General features: G+C 34.1%; 3 protein-coding genes across 3 annotated transcripts; 1 reads left to right on the forward strand and 2 right to left on the reverse strand.

Moving 5' to 3' along the window:
* The first annotated feature begins 5695 nt into the window (after positions 1 to 5695).
* Positions 5696 to 6834, forward strand: LOC120127928 (VQ motif-containing protein 19-like). Its single transcript, XM_039145739.1, has one exon. It carries the CDS (start codon positions 5911 to 5913, stop codon positions 6676 to 6678), a length of 768 nt encoding a protein of 255 aa, XP_039001670.1. The 5' UTR covers positions 5696 to 5910; the 3' UTR covers positions 6679 to 6834.
* Positions 6835 to 8498: 1664 nt separating this feature from the next.
* Positions 8499 to 12913, reverse strand: LOC120127927 (probable bifunctional methylthioribulose-1-phosphate dehydratase/enolase-phosphatase E1). The gene is made up of 12 exons (XM_039145738.1): positions 12506 to 12913; positions 11690 to 11826; positions 11325 to 11420; positions 11067 to 11186; positions 10730 to 10819; positions 10309 to 10485; positions 9989 to 10144; positions 9606 to 9755; positions 9427 to 9528; positions 9227 to 9336; positions 9020 to 9138; positions 8499 to 8678 (listed from the first exon to the last, which is right to left on the reverse strand). Exons 1-12 carry the CDS (start codon positions 12717 to 12719, stop codon positions 8587 to 8589), a joined length of 1563 nt encoding a protein of 520 aa, XP_039001669.1. The 5' UTR covers positions 12720 to 12913; the 3' UTR covers positions 8499 to 8586.
* Positions 12914 to 13706: 793 nt separating this feature from the next.
* On the reverse strand, positions 13707 to 15942 carry LOC120127737 (serine carboxypeptidase-like 44). Its single transcript, XM_039145584.1, has 10 exons — positions 15728 to 15942; positions 15496 to 15600; positions 15312 to 15404; positions 15131 to 15223; positions 14952 to 15037; positions 14553 to 14852; positions 14329 to 14462; positions 14149 to 14247; positions 13947 to 14061; positions 13707 to 13856 (listed from the first exon to the last, which is right to left on the reverse strand). The coding sequence occupies exons 1-10, from the start codon at positions 15918 to 15920 to the stop codon at positions 13707 to 13709; spliced, it is 1368 nt and encodes a 455-aa protein (XP_039001515.1). The 5' UTR covers positions 15921 to 15942.
* Positions 15943 to 16489: the final 547 nt, after the last annotated feature.

Raw genomic sequence — 16489 nt, forward strand, 5'->3', positions numbered from 1 at the left:
GCTGTTGTTTCAGCAGTCCATTTAATAAATCGTCTCCCTACTGCTGTGCTACAAGGAGTATCTCCTTTTGAGAAACTTTATGGCAAGAAACCGGACTACACTATGATGAGGGTTTTCGGTTGCCAATGCTTTCCCCACCTGAGGTTATTTCAGAAACACAAGCTCGCATTCAGATCTCAAATCTGTACTTATCTTGGCATCAACCATCGACATAAAGGATTCCAATGCTTGGCATCAGATGGGAAAGTTTATATCTCTAGGCACGTTGTATTTAATGAATTCATTTTTCCTTTTGCAGGACAAGCAGCTTGTGAATCCTTGAAATCGCTTGAGCCTACAAAATCAGTACGTTGGTCCTCTCAACCACTAAGGGTTGTTGCTCGAAATATGCCATCTGCACTTGAACAACCTACTGTAAATGATGGACTCAGTTTTGACTCTAGTGATGCTGCAACAGGAAGTGTTGGATCTCCAGACTCTAACAGAGTCAATACTGGTACGAATATCACTGAAGTTGACGATGCTCATGAAAGCACTAGTGCTGCTGCAGAATCTGGAAGTATTGAGCCAGCAACAGATGTGTGCAGCAGCCCTGCTGAACCCAATACTGATGAAGCAACAGATGCGTGTAACAGTCCTGCTGAACCTGATACTGATAATCATCGTCAAGACATTGTTCTCGATTCCAGTACTATGGGATCTTCAATGCGTGTTCATCCTATGATGACACGTAGCAGGTGTGGAATTTTTAAACCCAAAGTATTCTTTACTGCTGAAGAGGAGGATGTTCCAACTACAATAAATGTAGCACTAAAATCACCACATTGGTCTACTGCTGTACATGAAGAATACAATGCCTTACAGAAGAATGGCACTTGGTCTTTAGTAAATCTCCCAGAAGGAAGAACCACTGTTGGATGCAAATGGATATTTCGAATCAAAAGAAATCCGGATGGGACTGTACTTCGATATAAAGCCCGTTTAGTTACTAAAGGGTTTTCTCAAACACCCGATTTTGATTTTGGAGACACATTCAGTCCAGTAGTTCGTTTCTCTACATTCAACACTGTTCTATCAATTGTTGTTTCTAAAGGCTGGGAGCTTCGACACGTTGATATAAACAATGCATTCCTGCATGGAGATTTAAATGAAGACGTTTATATGCAGCAACCTCCTGGATTTGAGCAAACTGACGAGAGTGGCAAACCTCTCGTGTGCAAGCTTCTAAAGGCTTTGTATGGTCTTCGTCAGACGCCTCGTAATTGGCATATAAAACTCAAAGAGAGTTTGCTACAACTTGGGTTTACAGTATCTCGTGCAGATTCTTCCTTGTTCGTTAAACAATCTAGCAACGGATACATGTATGTACTAGTGTACGTAGACGATATAGTTATAACAGGGCAATCGTCTACACTAATTGAAGAGACCGTGTCACTACTACAAGCTCGTTTCTCTCTTAAAGATTTGGGGGACTTAAGTTTTTTTCTGGGCATCGAGGTTCAGCGTATTAATGGCTCGATTCTGTTGAGTCAGAAGAAATATATCCTTGAGTTGCTTGAAAAAACAGGAATGATGGCAGCTGCAGAATGTGCTACACCTATGGTAGCTGCGTCTAAACTTTCCAATGCAACAGGAGACTTGTTAAACAATGCAAGTGATTACAGGAGTATTGTAGGCTCATTGTTGTATATCTGTCACACGAGACCAGACATATCGTTTAGTGTGGGACAAGTTGCACAATACATGCACGCTCCACGTGAAGATCACTTTGTTGCTGTTAAAAGAATACTTCGCTACCTACGTGCTACTCTAAATTTTGGCCTATTTTTTTCACCTGTTGAAAGTGGACAGAACATAGTTGCCTTTGCCGATGCTGATTGGGGAGCTAGTATTGATGATCGAAGATCCATAACGGGGTATGGTGTGTTCTTGGGCAAATGCTTAGTTACTTGGTGCTCAAAGAAACAAAAGACGGTCTCTCGGTCGACAATGGAGGCCGAATATAAGAGTGTAGCTGATGCAGCTGCAGACATAGCTTGGGTGAATGCTCTTCTAACTGATCTTGGTATTCAACAAGGTCGAGAACCGATTGTCTGGTGTGACAAAACCAGCACAGTGGCTATGAGTGCCAATCCAGTTTACCACGCTCAGTCCAAGCATGTGGACCTTGATGTGCACTTTGTTCGGGAGAAGGTGGCAGCTGGTCAATTGCAAGTTAGCTATGTCCCTGCAATGCATCAAATTGCTGATGGATTCACCAAACCATTAGCGCGAGCTGCATTTGAGGAGTTTAGATCCAAAGTATGTGTGTATTCCTTTGAACAAAGGAAACAAGAAGTAGGGAAAATGTTAGCAGTCTAATGTAAGTGGGTGTGCAGCTGATTGTAACAGATTGTAACTAAGTCATGCACGTGGCATTTGCTGAATGAGTCAGCTGTTAGTTAGTTAGCAATGCAGTTAGTGTTAACTGCTTATATGAGGCTTGTGCTTGTGTATATAAACTAGTACCATATCTCAGCTGAAATATACAAGTTCTGTAGTACTTTTTCAGTGTGCAAATTACCATTCCAATACATCGCAAGACTATAATGATTTTGGTTTTGAAAAGAAAAAAAGAATTTGATGCCCTTTTCACCAGGAAGCAGTGCTGTGTTTTATAATGGAACTTTGGTCCCCTACCCTTCATTTCCCGTCTCCCACATAATATACTTGCACTTATTTTATCTTCTCATTATAATCAGAATTAGATTCTTTCTTTTTGTTTTATTTTTCTGGTTTAGATGATTTTTTAATATGAATGTAATTTTAAATACCCACCATGAAGTTTTTATATCAATCAACAAATAGATTCAAATGTTTACACACACACATATACGTGTGTATATATATATATATATATATATACAATTAAATTAAATTATTCACCCACTTTGACTATAAAAAGTATAAAATATAAAAATACGTTCATGAGACGTTCATGAGATATTAATTTTGTTAATGATTTGAATAAAAAATGATGGCCATTTTCCTATCTCAATTGTGAAGTAAGTAGATTAAAGATAAGTAAATGTAAATGTAAACCCAACGATGTGTCAGATGAAAGTATGCATATGAAAGACTAAGCTTGAGCATGAATAGTATTTTCCAAGGATATACGACGAATGATGGTGTTTTTGAAGGATATATGGTGGACATAGACAATACTTTTGAAGAATAGTGGTGGAGGGTATAACCACTTTAATTTGAAGGTATTTGAGATTTTTAAGTCGAATTTATGTGCAAATTTACGTCATATTTTATTATCAATATGATTATACAATAAGATGATTGATTATTTTTGCAATTATATTTATAATACTTAAAACTCAATTACATATAAAATATTAATTATATGTTTTCTAAAAATCTAAGTCAACTTTGAACCTTCTGCAACAAATTGAAAAGTGGATCCCATCGAATTCGAACAGATTTATTTAGTAAAAGAAAAAAAAATAGTAATTGGATTATGAGGTAAGAAATTGTTCGTTGGATATTTCAAAGAACAAGTAGATTAGATTATGTCACACACTTTGTTTACATCCACATCTCTTGCCCTTTTAAAAAAAATATATTTCATCAATATGTATCTATATTAAAATTTACACAGAAAAATGTTAACAACTATAGAGTAAATGATTAAAATTCCTAAGTTGACACTTTCTCTCTCCTCTAGGTTATGAGATCAATACTCGTTATGAACAATTTTTTTTCTTTCTTTATAAAAATTGTTCAAAAAAATTAATTGAACATCTAATAAATTTGATTACAATAAATAATAACATCAATATTTATTGATGTGTAAATTATCATATTGTATTATTATTTTTTGAATAGTCTGAGATGATTACAAGGTAATACTTGTCTATAATCTTTCTTAGTCATTGACAATGCTCACACATTCTATAGATATAGTTGCTCGAATCCATGACCTCAAGGGAGAACAACATTTTCTTTAATCATTGAAGTCACTCAACGTGTTTAAATGTATTTATTATTTATATAACTCAAACCAATTTTGACGTTGTTATGTATACATTATACTTTTTTTATTCATGTGGGGGTAAGTATAACTTAAGGTAATATATGTTTAAAGATAACTCTCAACTATTTGATATTAAATGCTCACACCCTTGACATTCATGGTGCTCAAACTCGGGACCTCAAATAATAACAATATTTTTTTATCACTAAGATCAATTAATTTGTGCATGTTTATGTTATATTTTATTTATTGTATAGTTTTCATATTTGATTAATGTTGTTTCATTTTTATAATATATGAATTATCAAATTTATTAATTCATACAAAAGTAAACTTGTTTAAAGATTGAACTTTGAATGAGTATATAATTTCATAAATTCATGCCAATTGATTTGAACTAAATTGCTATTTAATACTAATATATTTAGTTGTAGAGTGTATAAAAATTATTAATATAATATTGTTATATTTTGTGAATATTGAATTGAATTTAAATATAAATTTAAAAAAGAAAATTCAAACGGCACATTTGACGTTATCAATCTAATGAGAGAGCCCAGACCCACCAGAATGCAGCTTCAATTTGCATTAGAACTGTAAAACAAGTCGACTAATACATGTCAGCAATTCCAATGGGTCAAATTTTACAGAAAGTACCTGCATTTTCTATTAATTTAATTCCTTTTCTATTATTTGATCAATTTTAATTTTACTTTTCAATACATGTTTTTTAGGTCATTTTCATAATTCTATTTTGCAAAATTTAAAAGGATTAAAAAGAGAAAAATGTAATATTTATCAACTTGTATAAAAAATACAAAAGTGTTTTGTGCATATATCATTACATATTTAAACATATATAACAATTTCATGAAATTAACAAAAAAGAACTTACAGATTGAAAATACAAAATTCAAAAAAGTAAAAGATTAAAAAAATCAAGTGATATCAATATAATCTTAACTCAAATGCTATTATTATTATTAAAAAGTTCAAGAGAATATGAGTCTAACTGTTTTTAACAAATATTACTATTGAACAGTCTCAGTGGTAGGAGGGAGTGTTTTTTCTCCTAAAAGTCTAAGGTTTAAATAACTGTATCTAAAGGGTATGTGCGTCAATGACTAAGAAAAATTCTAATCATATATTATTTTATAATCACTCATACTATTAAAAACATAATATCTTTTTATTTGGAGATTTGAAAAGTCTAATAATTTATATATTAAATAGAAAATTAACATTATAATAAATGAATAAAATCTATAAAAGAAATATAGTTGAAGGACCTTGTTTACAATTTGACCCTTTCAATTTAATAAAAAAAGTGAAAGTTCCCATCATCTTCAATCCCATCAAGACAAGATTTAGTCAATAATACTCAATTCCACGTATATATTCCAATCTTTCTATTCATCTCCCATGTATATATATATATATATATATATATATATATATATATATATATATATATATACTATTTCATATCTTCCAACACTTTGCCATAGGATGGCCAAAAGAGAATCCATATTCTACCAATAATCCTTATCTTTTAACTAATCCCAAAATTTCAATTTATTTATTTAAATATATTTTTCAAAATCAAAAGAAAAAATAATCTATAAATTATTTAATATTCTAATAGAAAGAAAGAAAAAAGAGCAAGAGGAGACTAATAACCAGTTGTTGCTTGCTGCAAATGCGCCATTGTCACAGCACGAAAACATAAAAACAAGCAAAGAAGCCTTTCTGATATTCAACAGCAAATCAACCCTTGTTTTTCACTCCTCTTTCTTTCTTTCTTTTTCCTCTTTTTTTCTCTTCAACCAAACAAACCCAGAAAAATTTCTCTTCCAGGGTGTTGAGGAGAGAGAGAAAATCACCCATCAATGGAGAATTCAACAAGGTTAGTTCAAGATAACAACGGGAGCTTGAACTTTCCATCATCATCTTCTTCTTCTTCATCTCCTTTGAACTCTCCACATAGCAACAGTGGAACCAACAACAGCAGCAATGGGGTCGTCCAAATTCACACCCCACCTTTAACTCCGATCCCCATCTCCAGATCTCAGACCAACCCTTACCCAACAACGTTTGTCCAAGCTGACACGACCAGTTTCAAACAGGTTGTCCAAATGCTCACTGGTTCATCGGAGACTGCTAAACAAGCTTCCTCGAAGCCTCCAACACAACAACAACAACACCATCATCAAGATCATCAAAGAATATCAACAAAATCATCTTTTCCTATCCCTCCCATGAAAACAAACTCCCCCAAGAAACAAAATTTCAAGCTTTATGAGAGGAGGAACAGTAACCTGAAGAACAACCTCATGATGATCAACACTTTCCTGCCTTCTAGTGGCGGCGGCGGTGGCGGAGGTGGTGCTTTTTATTCGCCGAGGAATGCGGAGATCTTGTCTCCGAGCTTACTTGACTTCCCGAAGCTAGCTCTTAGCCCGGTTACACCATTAAATGAGGACACTATCAACAAGGCTTCGCCTTCTTTAGGGAATTCATCTGAGGAAGACAAAGCTATAGCGGAGAAAGGCTTTTACTTGCATCCATCACCTATGTCGACTCCTAGAGACACTGAGCTTCAGCTGTTGCCACTGTTCCCGGTTACTTCTCCAAGACTTTCAAGCTCCTCTTCTTAAAAATTCAGAGAACAAATTGATTATGTTAGTTTGAGAGTGGTTTGTCAAGAGGGTTAGGCTGAATTTGAGTGGGAAAAAAATGAAGTAATGAGGATCTTTCTTCAATTGTATGATTTGATCTCCTTTTAATTATGGTAAAGCTCTTCCTTTTCACCATTTTCTCTCTTCATTTCTCTTGGATTTTGGCCTGCTACTTGAAACCATAAAAATTACTGCTAATCTCTTAGTTTTGTTCTGTTTTGTTGTTGTGACATTGTGTTCCATGCTTTATTGTAATCTTTGCAGCTCGTTTCAGCCAAGTAAAACTTTTACTCACTATAAGATTATTACAGACATTATAGTTGTTACAAGAACACTGTTTCTTTAAGAACAATGTTCAATTTCCGTGATAATTGAGTTTTATATATAGCAAAAAGGTCAGAAAGATGAAGATATTTTTCTGTTGCTCAGAAAAAAATAAGTGAGCGGGGTTTGAGTTGCTGAAATTAAGACTTTTTGGCTGATTTCAGTAATGGACCATCATAGTGTGTTACAAGGATGTCTGTTTCCGAGTCCAAATCATGGGAAAAAATATTTTGGGTGCATTTTCTTTTTCAAGATCAAATTGGAAACCTTTTAGTAAATTGTTTGTGCTGTGTAAGAGTGTGCTTTGTCTTTGTAAAAACTCTTCATTTCCATTAGCTTAAAAACTTTCCAGTTGTTAATCAACAATGGTATGGCAGACAAGCTTTTCTATCATTAAAAAAGGCCCACCATAACAAAGGAGAAAAATATCAAACAAGATGTGACAACATTGGATACTCTTAATCTTTTCACTTTTCTACTCCAAAATATTAAGTAGAAGGCAAGTAAATGATATATATATATATATATATGTATGTGTGTGTATGTATTGGAAATGAAATTATTACAAAAGTAATGTCAATGCTTTGCTGCTTTTTATGTGGATTTCCCCCCCTTAACTACCTTAACCAGTTTCTGGTCTTGTTTAATCTGTTTTAGAAGTACTGAAAGTGCAGTTAAAGTATGATACTAGAAAATTTGTATTTAGGTGTCTAAGACACAAGGCAAAGGTTTGTAAGAAACTGTGAAGATTAAATGACCCAAATGTCTTTAGCTTCTTTGAAGATGGAAGAGCAGTCTGTTTCATTTAAATCTTATTTAGTATGCAATCGTGCAAATTTTGGGCTTATATATTTATGTTCAATGCAATCCTTTTCTTGTCTTGGATACATCAGTTAGCAGGGTTCTTAAGAAATGGGAACATACTCGGCAGTCTTATATATTTTTCCTTAACATGGACTTTGAATTAATGGGAAAAAGTATGCAAAATCAAACATTTTATAAATAAAGATATATACATAAAAACAGAAATTTCAAGATTTTTCCTGTTTTATGTTTGTACGGAAAGAACGTTTATAGAAACAGTGATGAGAACTGTTTTGTGTACTGTACTTCATTATATATATACAGTGTCTGCATGCATGCAGTTTCAACTACCTCATCAGTCATTTCATTAGCTTCCTGCATTTACTGCCTTTTTATTGCAAAGCTGAACGAAATGTTCATAGGAAACATTTTCCATTCAAAGCTGTGTTTGATGCTGGTTTGCATATTGAAAGATGTTACGATGTTAGTCTCGAATTCAAACCTTGAACATCCATCACGATGTAGGAAATTCGATAACATTTTTTCACCTGAAACCTAAACCTTATAGTTAACGGAATGTTTCCAGCATTTATGAGTTCATGTCTGAAAACATTAGCGGTCACCAGGATTGAAATTATTCCCATTGCTCAGAATGAAAGCACAAACAGAAATTGCAGAAAGCCAAGATTTATTGCATTTGGAAGTGATTGTGTATGAGCTGTTACAGTCGATATTATTACAGAAGTAACTTAATTTCTATTAGATCTCAGAGAACGAGTTGATAGTCTTGAACCCATGGTTCTCAGGAAGAGGACCGTTTCCAGGACGGACGGAGATTATAGCCTCCAAACCTACGGCACAGATGATCATGAAAATATTAATAAACAAAGTGTATATCTCCTTAATTTTCTAGTTCGAGCAACACTGAAATCGGAAACTTCAAGGCACATGTTCCATTGAAAACTTATGGAAATGCACTGAAGTTCACTATTTTTGTTACCTAATTTGTTGCTTATTGAATCGGTGTGATTCGGATTCTCTTGTAACAGAAAAACATATCTAAGGGGAAATAAAAACAAACAAGCAAACCAACAAAAAAGAAAGAAGGAATATGAAAAATAGTACCATTTATTTTAATCTGGCATTCACTAAAAAGAGAAAAGAGAAAAAAAAATTAAGAGCAGTACGAAACCTGCAGCTTTTGCAGCAATGGCTTCTTGATAGATATCAGTCAGAAATAGTATCTCAGATGGCTTATCGACACCCAAGGTCTCAGTTATTTCAACGTAACTTTGTTTTTCTCTTTTTTTTCTGCAAGAAGAGATGGAAAAACAAAGTGTCACCTTGAATTAAAATCGAGTGATAAGAACGGAAGCAACTACGGAAGTTTTGAATTTACCCGACTGCGGTGTCAAAATATCCAGATAAATACTTTCTCAAATCACCAAATTTTGTGTTTCCAAAGAGAAGCCTCTGAGCCAATCTGCTACCACTGGAATATATGTATGCCTGTGGTGAAAAGAGGAAAGAGTCATTAAAATTGAACTTCCTGTAAAATATAAATGTCGAATAATGAAATCAAGGAAAAACACATGATACCTTTACACCCGAAGCATGCCACTTTTCAAGAGCTTCTGGAACATCATCGAAAACTATGCCTTGGAGCTGATTGTTTTCAAATCCAGTGCGCCAAATATGACCCTGTTTTGCTTCATATATTAGCTTCGTCCCAAAGGTAATCTTTAGAAATTTATTTTCTTTGAATTCAATTTGCTTACTTGCAATTGCTTCAAGGCTGTGATTTTTCGATCGGCTTTTATCATTGCTTCCACGTTAGCAACCAAAGCTGCAATCACCTCCTCTTTTCCTGCATCGTCAGAGGGGATAGGTACAGCACCAATAACTCCTTGCTTCAAGTCATCTTCAACCTGTGGAAAGCCAGTTATGCATTCAATATAGACATCTGATTTAGGAGTCAATTTCGAGTTCTTTGGTTGCCCTGATCTCCATTATGAATAATAGGAGTAATGATTCTTATTCATTGAGAGTCAATTGTTGCTGAACTGTTAAACATCTTTCTTTCCTACAAAATATTAAAAATAAAAGGTTTTTTTTATAAGATTAAAAATAAAAGATTCAAAGGTCCAAAGAGATGTCTTACTTGAGAACATAATAACTTAATATCATCTTGGGTTTCAGCACTAGTATACGTTGCGGATAAATGCCTCCCAACGTTGTTTCGGGCATATGGAAAGAGAATGTCCGTTACAAATGAAATAGGAGTGGTAGTTCCTTCAATGTCAAGGACAATGCAACGCTGTCACAGAATAAACCATAGATGAGAGCGCATTTCTGACCAATGCATGTAACAATGTTCTTGTTCAGCATAAAAACAATCAGAGTCTACCAAAATGTCATTCATCTATTCAAGTAAAAATCCTGAATTTAACCAACTGAAGGGAAAATATGTAAAATTCTTACTGGTAATTTCTTCACATTACAATTTGAATAGATCGTCCTAGCCTTTTTAGACACATTACAATCGACACCTGGAACTCCTTTAACACTCTGAATGGGGCCATGATCTGGAGTAGACCAGTCCAAGCCTAGTTGATGAAGTTTAATAGCAGCATCAAAGAGGTAATGGTAACATTCAGCCTGAAATAGTAAGGAACAAAGTATGACCAAAGCAACGTGTAAGAATCTCTACCTTACTAGGGAGGAGCATTGACTTTCAGTGGAGGTTTTACTTTTTACCATCGTTTTTATATTCCAATTCATATGCATACGAAAATACTTTTAGCTTGTGTAAGCAGTGTTAAAGCCATGAGGGAGAGGCATGAAATACACATTATGAGATTTCCCCAGTTGGAACTTGAATATATACACAAGTTCAACGCACCTGAGTTTTAGCACTGATCCATGAGTCTCCCCATACATATATGCCATGATTGCGCACAAGAACAGCAGTTGCTTTAGGATAGGCTTCAATCTGAAAACAATTGAAATGGACTTCAACCGAGTGAAAGCAATATTATGCATGGATAAATTTGACTGAAATGAACTGAAATCGGGATGAAGACTGTTTTCAAAAGCAAAATGGTACCAGTAAATAGACATACATAGTCATGTCAATATAGAATATTCTATAATTCTATTCAGCTACATGAACATTTTATTATCATCATAAAACCAGTCTCATAATCACTATTGACAAGATTAATGCAAAAGAAACATACAGCTTTGGTGAGAGAATCTGTTAGCTCGTTTTCATAGGCTGTGTTCTCGATTATTGGGATCACAAGTTCATCATAGTAACCATGTCCTTGGATTCCTTTTATCATTTCCATATGAGTGATCTTCAAACATCCAAAAGAGAAAAAGGTAAATAAATCACTAAAAGAACACAGATGTGTAGCAGTAAAGAAAGAAAATAAAAGTGAATGAAATAGAGAGAAACACATTCTAGAATAATATTAAGGACAACAATAACTTACACGAAACTCTTTCGAATGTGGATCAATCATTGTTGCAAGACAGGATTCTATGCCATGACTGTGGATAACAGCCCCAGCATTACGCATATGATAAGCCTGAATTATGAGGCAACATGAACACTTAAACATAAATACAGAATTCGAAACATTAAAAAAAACACACACACAAGGAAAACACAATTTATGTCGAACAAATAGGATCAAGAGCACCTAAACTAGATTAGAACCAAATCTGCTGGTTATTGATTTGCAAATGGGATCTTTAATCATTTTTTGCACCAAAGCAAACGACACTTGGCTATGTTCTGATTTCAATCCAATTGCCGTTTCTTTTGTATGGTTTTCCTACAAAAACACAATAATACCTTCATAAAAAGAGGAGCACAATCGGAGCACTTAGGAAGCTTATGAGGATATGGCTTAGGAGAAGGTGAAGATATTATAGTCCCATCCCCTGATAATACATACATGTCCTCTGGTTCCATTCTCTCCTTCTGAACACCTATCAAAGTACAAAGCCAAAAACCATACTTAAAGCTATTTTAGAAGAGAATATAGACAGTAACTCTCAAACAACAACCTTCCAGTAAACAGAAGAATGCAAATGAATAAACACACATGCAATTGAATGTGAGGGACAACATATAGAAGGTAATGAAAAACAAGTTCTATCCACCGGACAGTGTACTGAGGTGAGCAATGGTATTCATAATTCATTAGAAAAAAGATTTCAGAAAGCAAATTAGACTCATATGGCTGGAGAAAAACAACATTCGGATTCATTTAAACTTGAAAAGCATATACAGAGAGACAAAAGGGCTATAAATAGGGGGAAATTTTGAGCCCTATTAACCATACCCCAGTTATGAGAGTCATTCATGGTCGAATAGTAAATATCCAAAAGCAAAGAGAGTAAAGGAAAACAAATAAGTGATCTAAAACAACAACAGCTAGGATCCTGATTAATAAAAAACACAAATTTGTGCTTGAATAGCTAATAGTCAAGACTGGGAACCAAAAAATCTAGAAATATACCAATAATTAATCAAAAACGAAAATGATCTAGATATTAACGAGCACAGAAAAGTTTGAACACACAGATTTGAGTTCCAAAACCAAATATTCAGAAGCCACAAAAAAAGGGGGGGAAAACAGAAGATGGTTGATTGAGAAAAAGTTACCAGAAGGGGACATAAGGATGAGTTGCTGAGGCTTAGGGATAGAACTATCATGGACCTTCAAGGTGATGCTGCCACCTGTTCCCGAGACCCATCCGAGGCTATAGAACTGGCGGCAAAGCTCAGATATCAAAGATCTCGCTTCCTTCACTGCTTGGTCATCTAAATAAGCTTGTGAAACACTCCCCATTTCAGAGCCTCCGTTCACTTTAGCCATTGCAAAAACAAAAAACCTTCTTTGTATGTGTGTATATATACACAAAAAAGGAATCTTTAAATTAATAGAACAAAAAAGGCAGAGTTTTGCGGGTGCTTTAAAATATGCCCTCTAAAGAATAAAGCTTTGGGTCTCTCTATATATTTCCCCTTCAATCTCCGTTCAGAAGTGGAACAAGACCATTTGTGTTGGAGATGCTTCGGTTTGATTCGTTTAAGGTAAGAATGAATATTTGGTGAGTGTTTTACGTACACCTCAAGGGGCAGCCATTGACTGGACCAAAATTGGCATTGATGTGTGGAATTTGATTCAAGGTTTTACCAGGTTTTGGGCAATGGGGATATCTACTATCTAGTTGCGGGCCAAATGATTTGTTTTTTGGAATTGGATTAAAGAGTTATTTATTTACTTTATTGAAGTAAATTTATACTCTTTGAGATCAGGAATTTTAATTAAAATATTTTAAATATAGTTTAAACAATGGAGTATATGTTTAAGGGTTTTATCTGTTTCGTAAAATTATTGTTTTTATTATCAAAATCTATTTTGCATATCTGTTTTTTATATATAAATATTTCATAATTTTAGACAGATCTTGGACCAAATAATTTACCCTTAAACAGATTTAACACATCAAATCATGTTTTATTCCTCAGTTCATAATCATGCCGATCAAGGGAAATTGTAAATTAATGCACAATTTATTATAAATATGTTTAAGGGCTTTACCTCTCTCTTTTCTCTTGTCAAAGTTTTTTTATTAGTAATAAAAGAGATAAAATGGGGCTATCATTAAAAAAAAACATTGAACACATCAAAATTACACCTAAACGAATTAAAACAAAGCAGTTCACATCAAAGGCCAATTCCTCTCCTTCACATGCTACTGTCCCCCCTATTGCCTAAAGAAGAAGAGAAACACCGTGCCAAAGGATCACACACACCCAAAAGTGCAGTCTCGAAGCATAGCTCCTCATTCACCAAGTTTTATTCAATTAACATTGATGGAGTGATCACATAATTAGTAAAGATAAACAAGGCTTCAGATGGTTTAGACATCGGCACGTGATGATTAGCTCCTTTTACTGACATGAAAGTCAATAGATTATTTTCGTACGAGTATACCCACCCTCCTTCCTGCAAGTTTAATTTAGATTCCATGTTTGATCATTAAATTATACTAAGATGTTATTAATAAATAATAAATAAAAAGATAACATCAATAACCTCCTTCTCATGAAGCCAAGTTTCATTTCTGGTCAAATTCAACTTCATAACCTTGGCCAGTTTCTTAACATGTTTTAAGGTTCCAGTCATCGGGATTATCCCATCTTCATCTCCACTGTAATAAAAAATATAAGCCAAAGATTAATACATTATTAACTTAAAGAAAACCCTACAATAATTCATGTAAGAAGAATAATCTAACCTGAATATGGTAACAGGAACAGACTGTAGGAGAATTTCCTTCAATGTCGGAAGCATGTCCATATCCTTGTCAAATATGCTGTAATTGAGGCCACTCTGCCTACATTACCAAAAATCTCAGTACAGTCATTTAAAAGATAATTGATGAGTTGAGGTTTAAAGATGCATTTATCAAACTTACTGGAAACAGCCCTTCCAATGAAATCTCGAGTTGGTTCGATTTCCGCGGAAAGTTTTTTGAACTTCTGGAATATTAAAATAGAAATCTGTCCTTAAAGGAAGACACATATCGACTCCATCGTCAATTTTAGTAACCTGTGACACGAAATATCAAATAACATGATCTTAGTTCAGCTTTAATCGAGCAAGTAATTAATCTTAAAAAGGTGATATTTTGAAACATACCTCTTTTCCGGAGTTAAGATCTTCGATTTTTCCATCGCACTGAGTACGACGGAGATCAAATTGTCTTTTCTTAGCTTCTGAAAGTGAAGATACATTAAAAGCAACCATTAAAGATTTACTCATAGGCAGCTGGCATAATTTGGACCATGGGATAATATCGTCGGAATAATTGTCTTCATTGATCCCATTGCAGTGTTTCAAAACTTGTTGGTACAATTTATTAGGACTCTTCCCTTTCGACACATATAACTCGTGTTCCGCAAGAAGATCTAACTTAAGCCGAAGAACCGGATTACTCAACTATATTCAAACATTCCCACACACACAAAAATATATATTGTTAGGGTAATCAATATTGTCTTGACACAAATAAAAAAAAATTATTAAGAGTTTGCTTACTGCTATTCCTTTGACGTTAAACTCGTATTTCCTTGTTTCATTGTTTTCTCGAAGTAAAGTCTTGGCCAAGTTGGGTACGAAGTGTCCTGAGAGAACAATTTCATAAAAATATCAAACTTTAGTGTATATCATTATTTCATTTAAAATATATAATAATATATTATAAATACACTTTGTACCTGCGTAACCTATTCCCCCGAGATATAATTCTCTATATTTGAAAATTGGGAACCTTTCAAACCATTTCCGTATGAATGTAACCAAATCATCATCTGTACAAAAACAAATGTAGGGGAATTGTTACCCTTTTTTTTAATATAGGAATAAGAGGGGAAAAAACGGGGTTTGGAGGTGACTTACTCGTACTAGAATCTCCGGCAAGATAATCACTCCATGTGTTGGAATACGACCATCCAGACCCAACAGGTGAATCAATAAACAACATATTTGACACTAAAAGTTGTACATCAAAAGTTGGAATATATCAAATTGATTTCGAAATATATATATTAAAAGTGAATTTTAAGGGGGGGGGGAAATCAACCTCTGTTCCAAGCATGGGGGTTTCTCTTAAGGCCACGAGCATTATTTGTAGTAATGAAAGGACCAGCACCGACAAAGCTATCTCCAACCGAACTGCAACCCGGTCCTGAAAATAATAAGTCGAAATCATTTTACACCATCATTTACAAGAGATAAATAAGTTTGAATTTCAATATCGGCAATTCCTTGTCCTAAGGTTACTTAATTTGGTTTTTGGAGAAAATGGAACTAACCTCCATTTAACCAAACAGTGAGGGGTCGATTCAATGGATCGTTTTCGGCTTCAACAAAATAATAGAAATAACTTCTTCCAGCATTTGGATCAACGTCGATATACCCAGAAAAATGCCTGAAATTAACATTTGGTTGTCCGGGCAATACTCCAATTTGATCTTTCAAATGGTATCCGATAATACCACCAAACATGAAATAATAAATGGCATTAAAGAATCCCACCACACCCATTTTGAATCGAAGAAAAAATATCTTAGATTTGATGGATTGATTTTCAATTATGCAGTGAATTTATATATTGGAATTTCAGTTTTGCAGACAAGTAAATTTTTAGTTATCATTACTTATTTAGGTGTAATTGATTAGTTTTGTTGGTTTGACAGGAGAATAATCTCCATTTTTAACGAATCCAGCCATTTTGTTAGAACAACCTATATTCATTTTTGTTTCTAATATTTTTGGTTCTAATGAAAGAGAAGATCAAGCGATATGGGAGAGCATATGAGCAAAGATTTCACAAGAAAAGAGTACGGGCAGTTTTCAGTTTTCACAGGAAGGTCGTTGACGAATTTATTTCAATAAAGTAGGATGCTAAAAGAGTTATAAGTTGATTGGATGGGTTTTGGATGTATGTGTTAGATAATGTAAATAAAATAAAATGAATCCTAATATTTTTTAAATATATATAAAATGTTACGATTATACTTTACATTTTAAGATGGTTGGAGGAGAAGAAATCAAAAGTTATGATTAACACATTA

This window comes from Hibiscus syriacus, unplaced genomic scaffold, assembly GCF_006381635.1.
Source record: "Hibiscus syriacus cultivar Baekdansim isolate YM2019G1 unplaced genomic scaffold, ASM638163v2 tig00110472_pilon, whole genome shotgun sequence".
Taxonomy (NCBI): Eukaryota; Viridiplantae; Streptophyta; class Magnoliopsida; order Malvales; family Malvaceae; genus Hibiscus; species Hibiscus syriacus.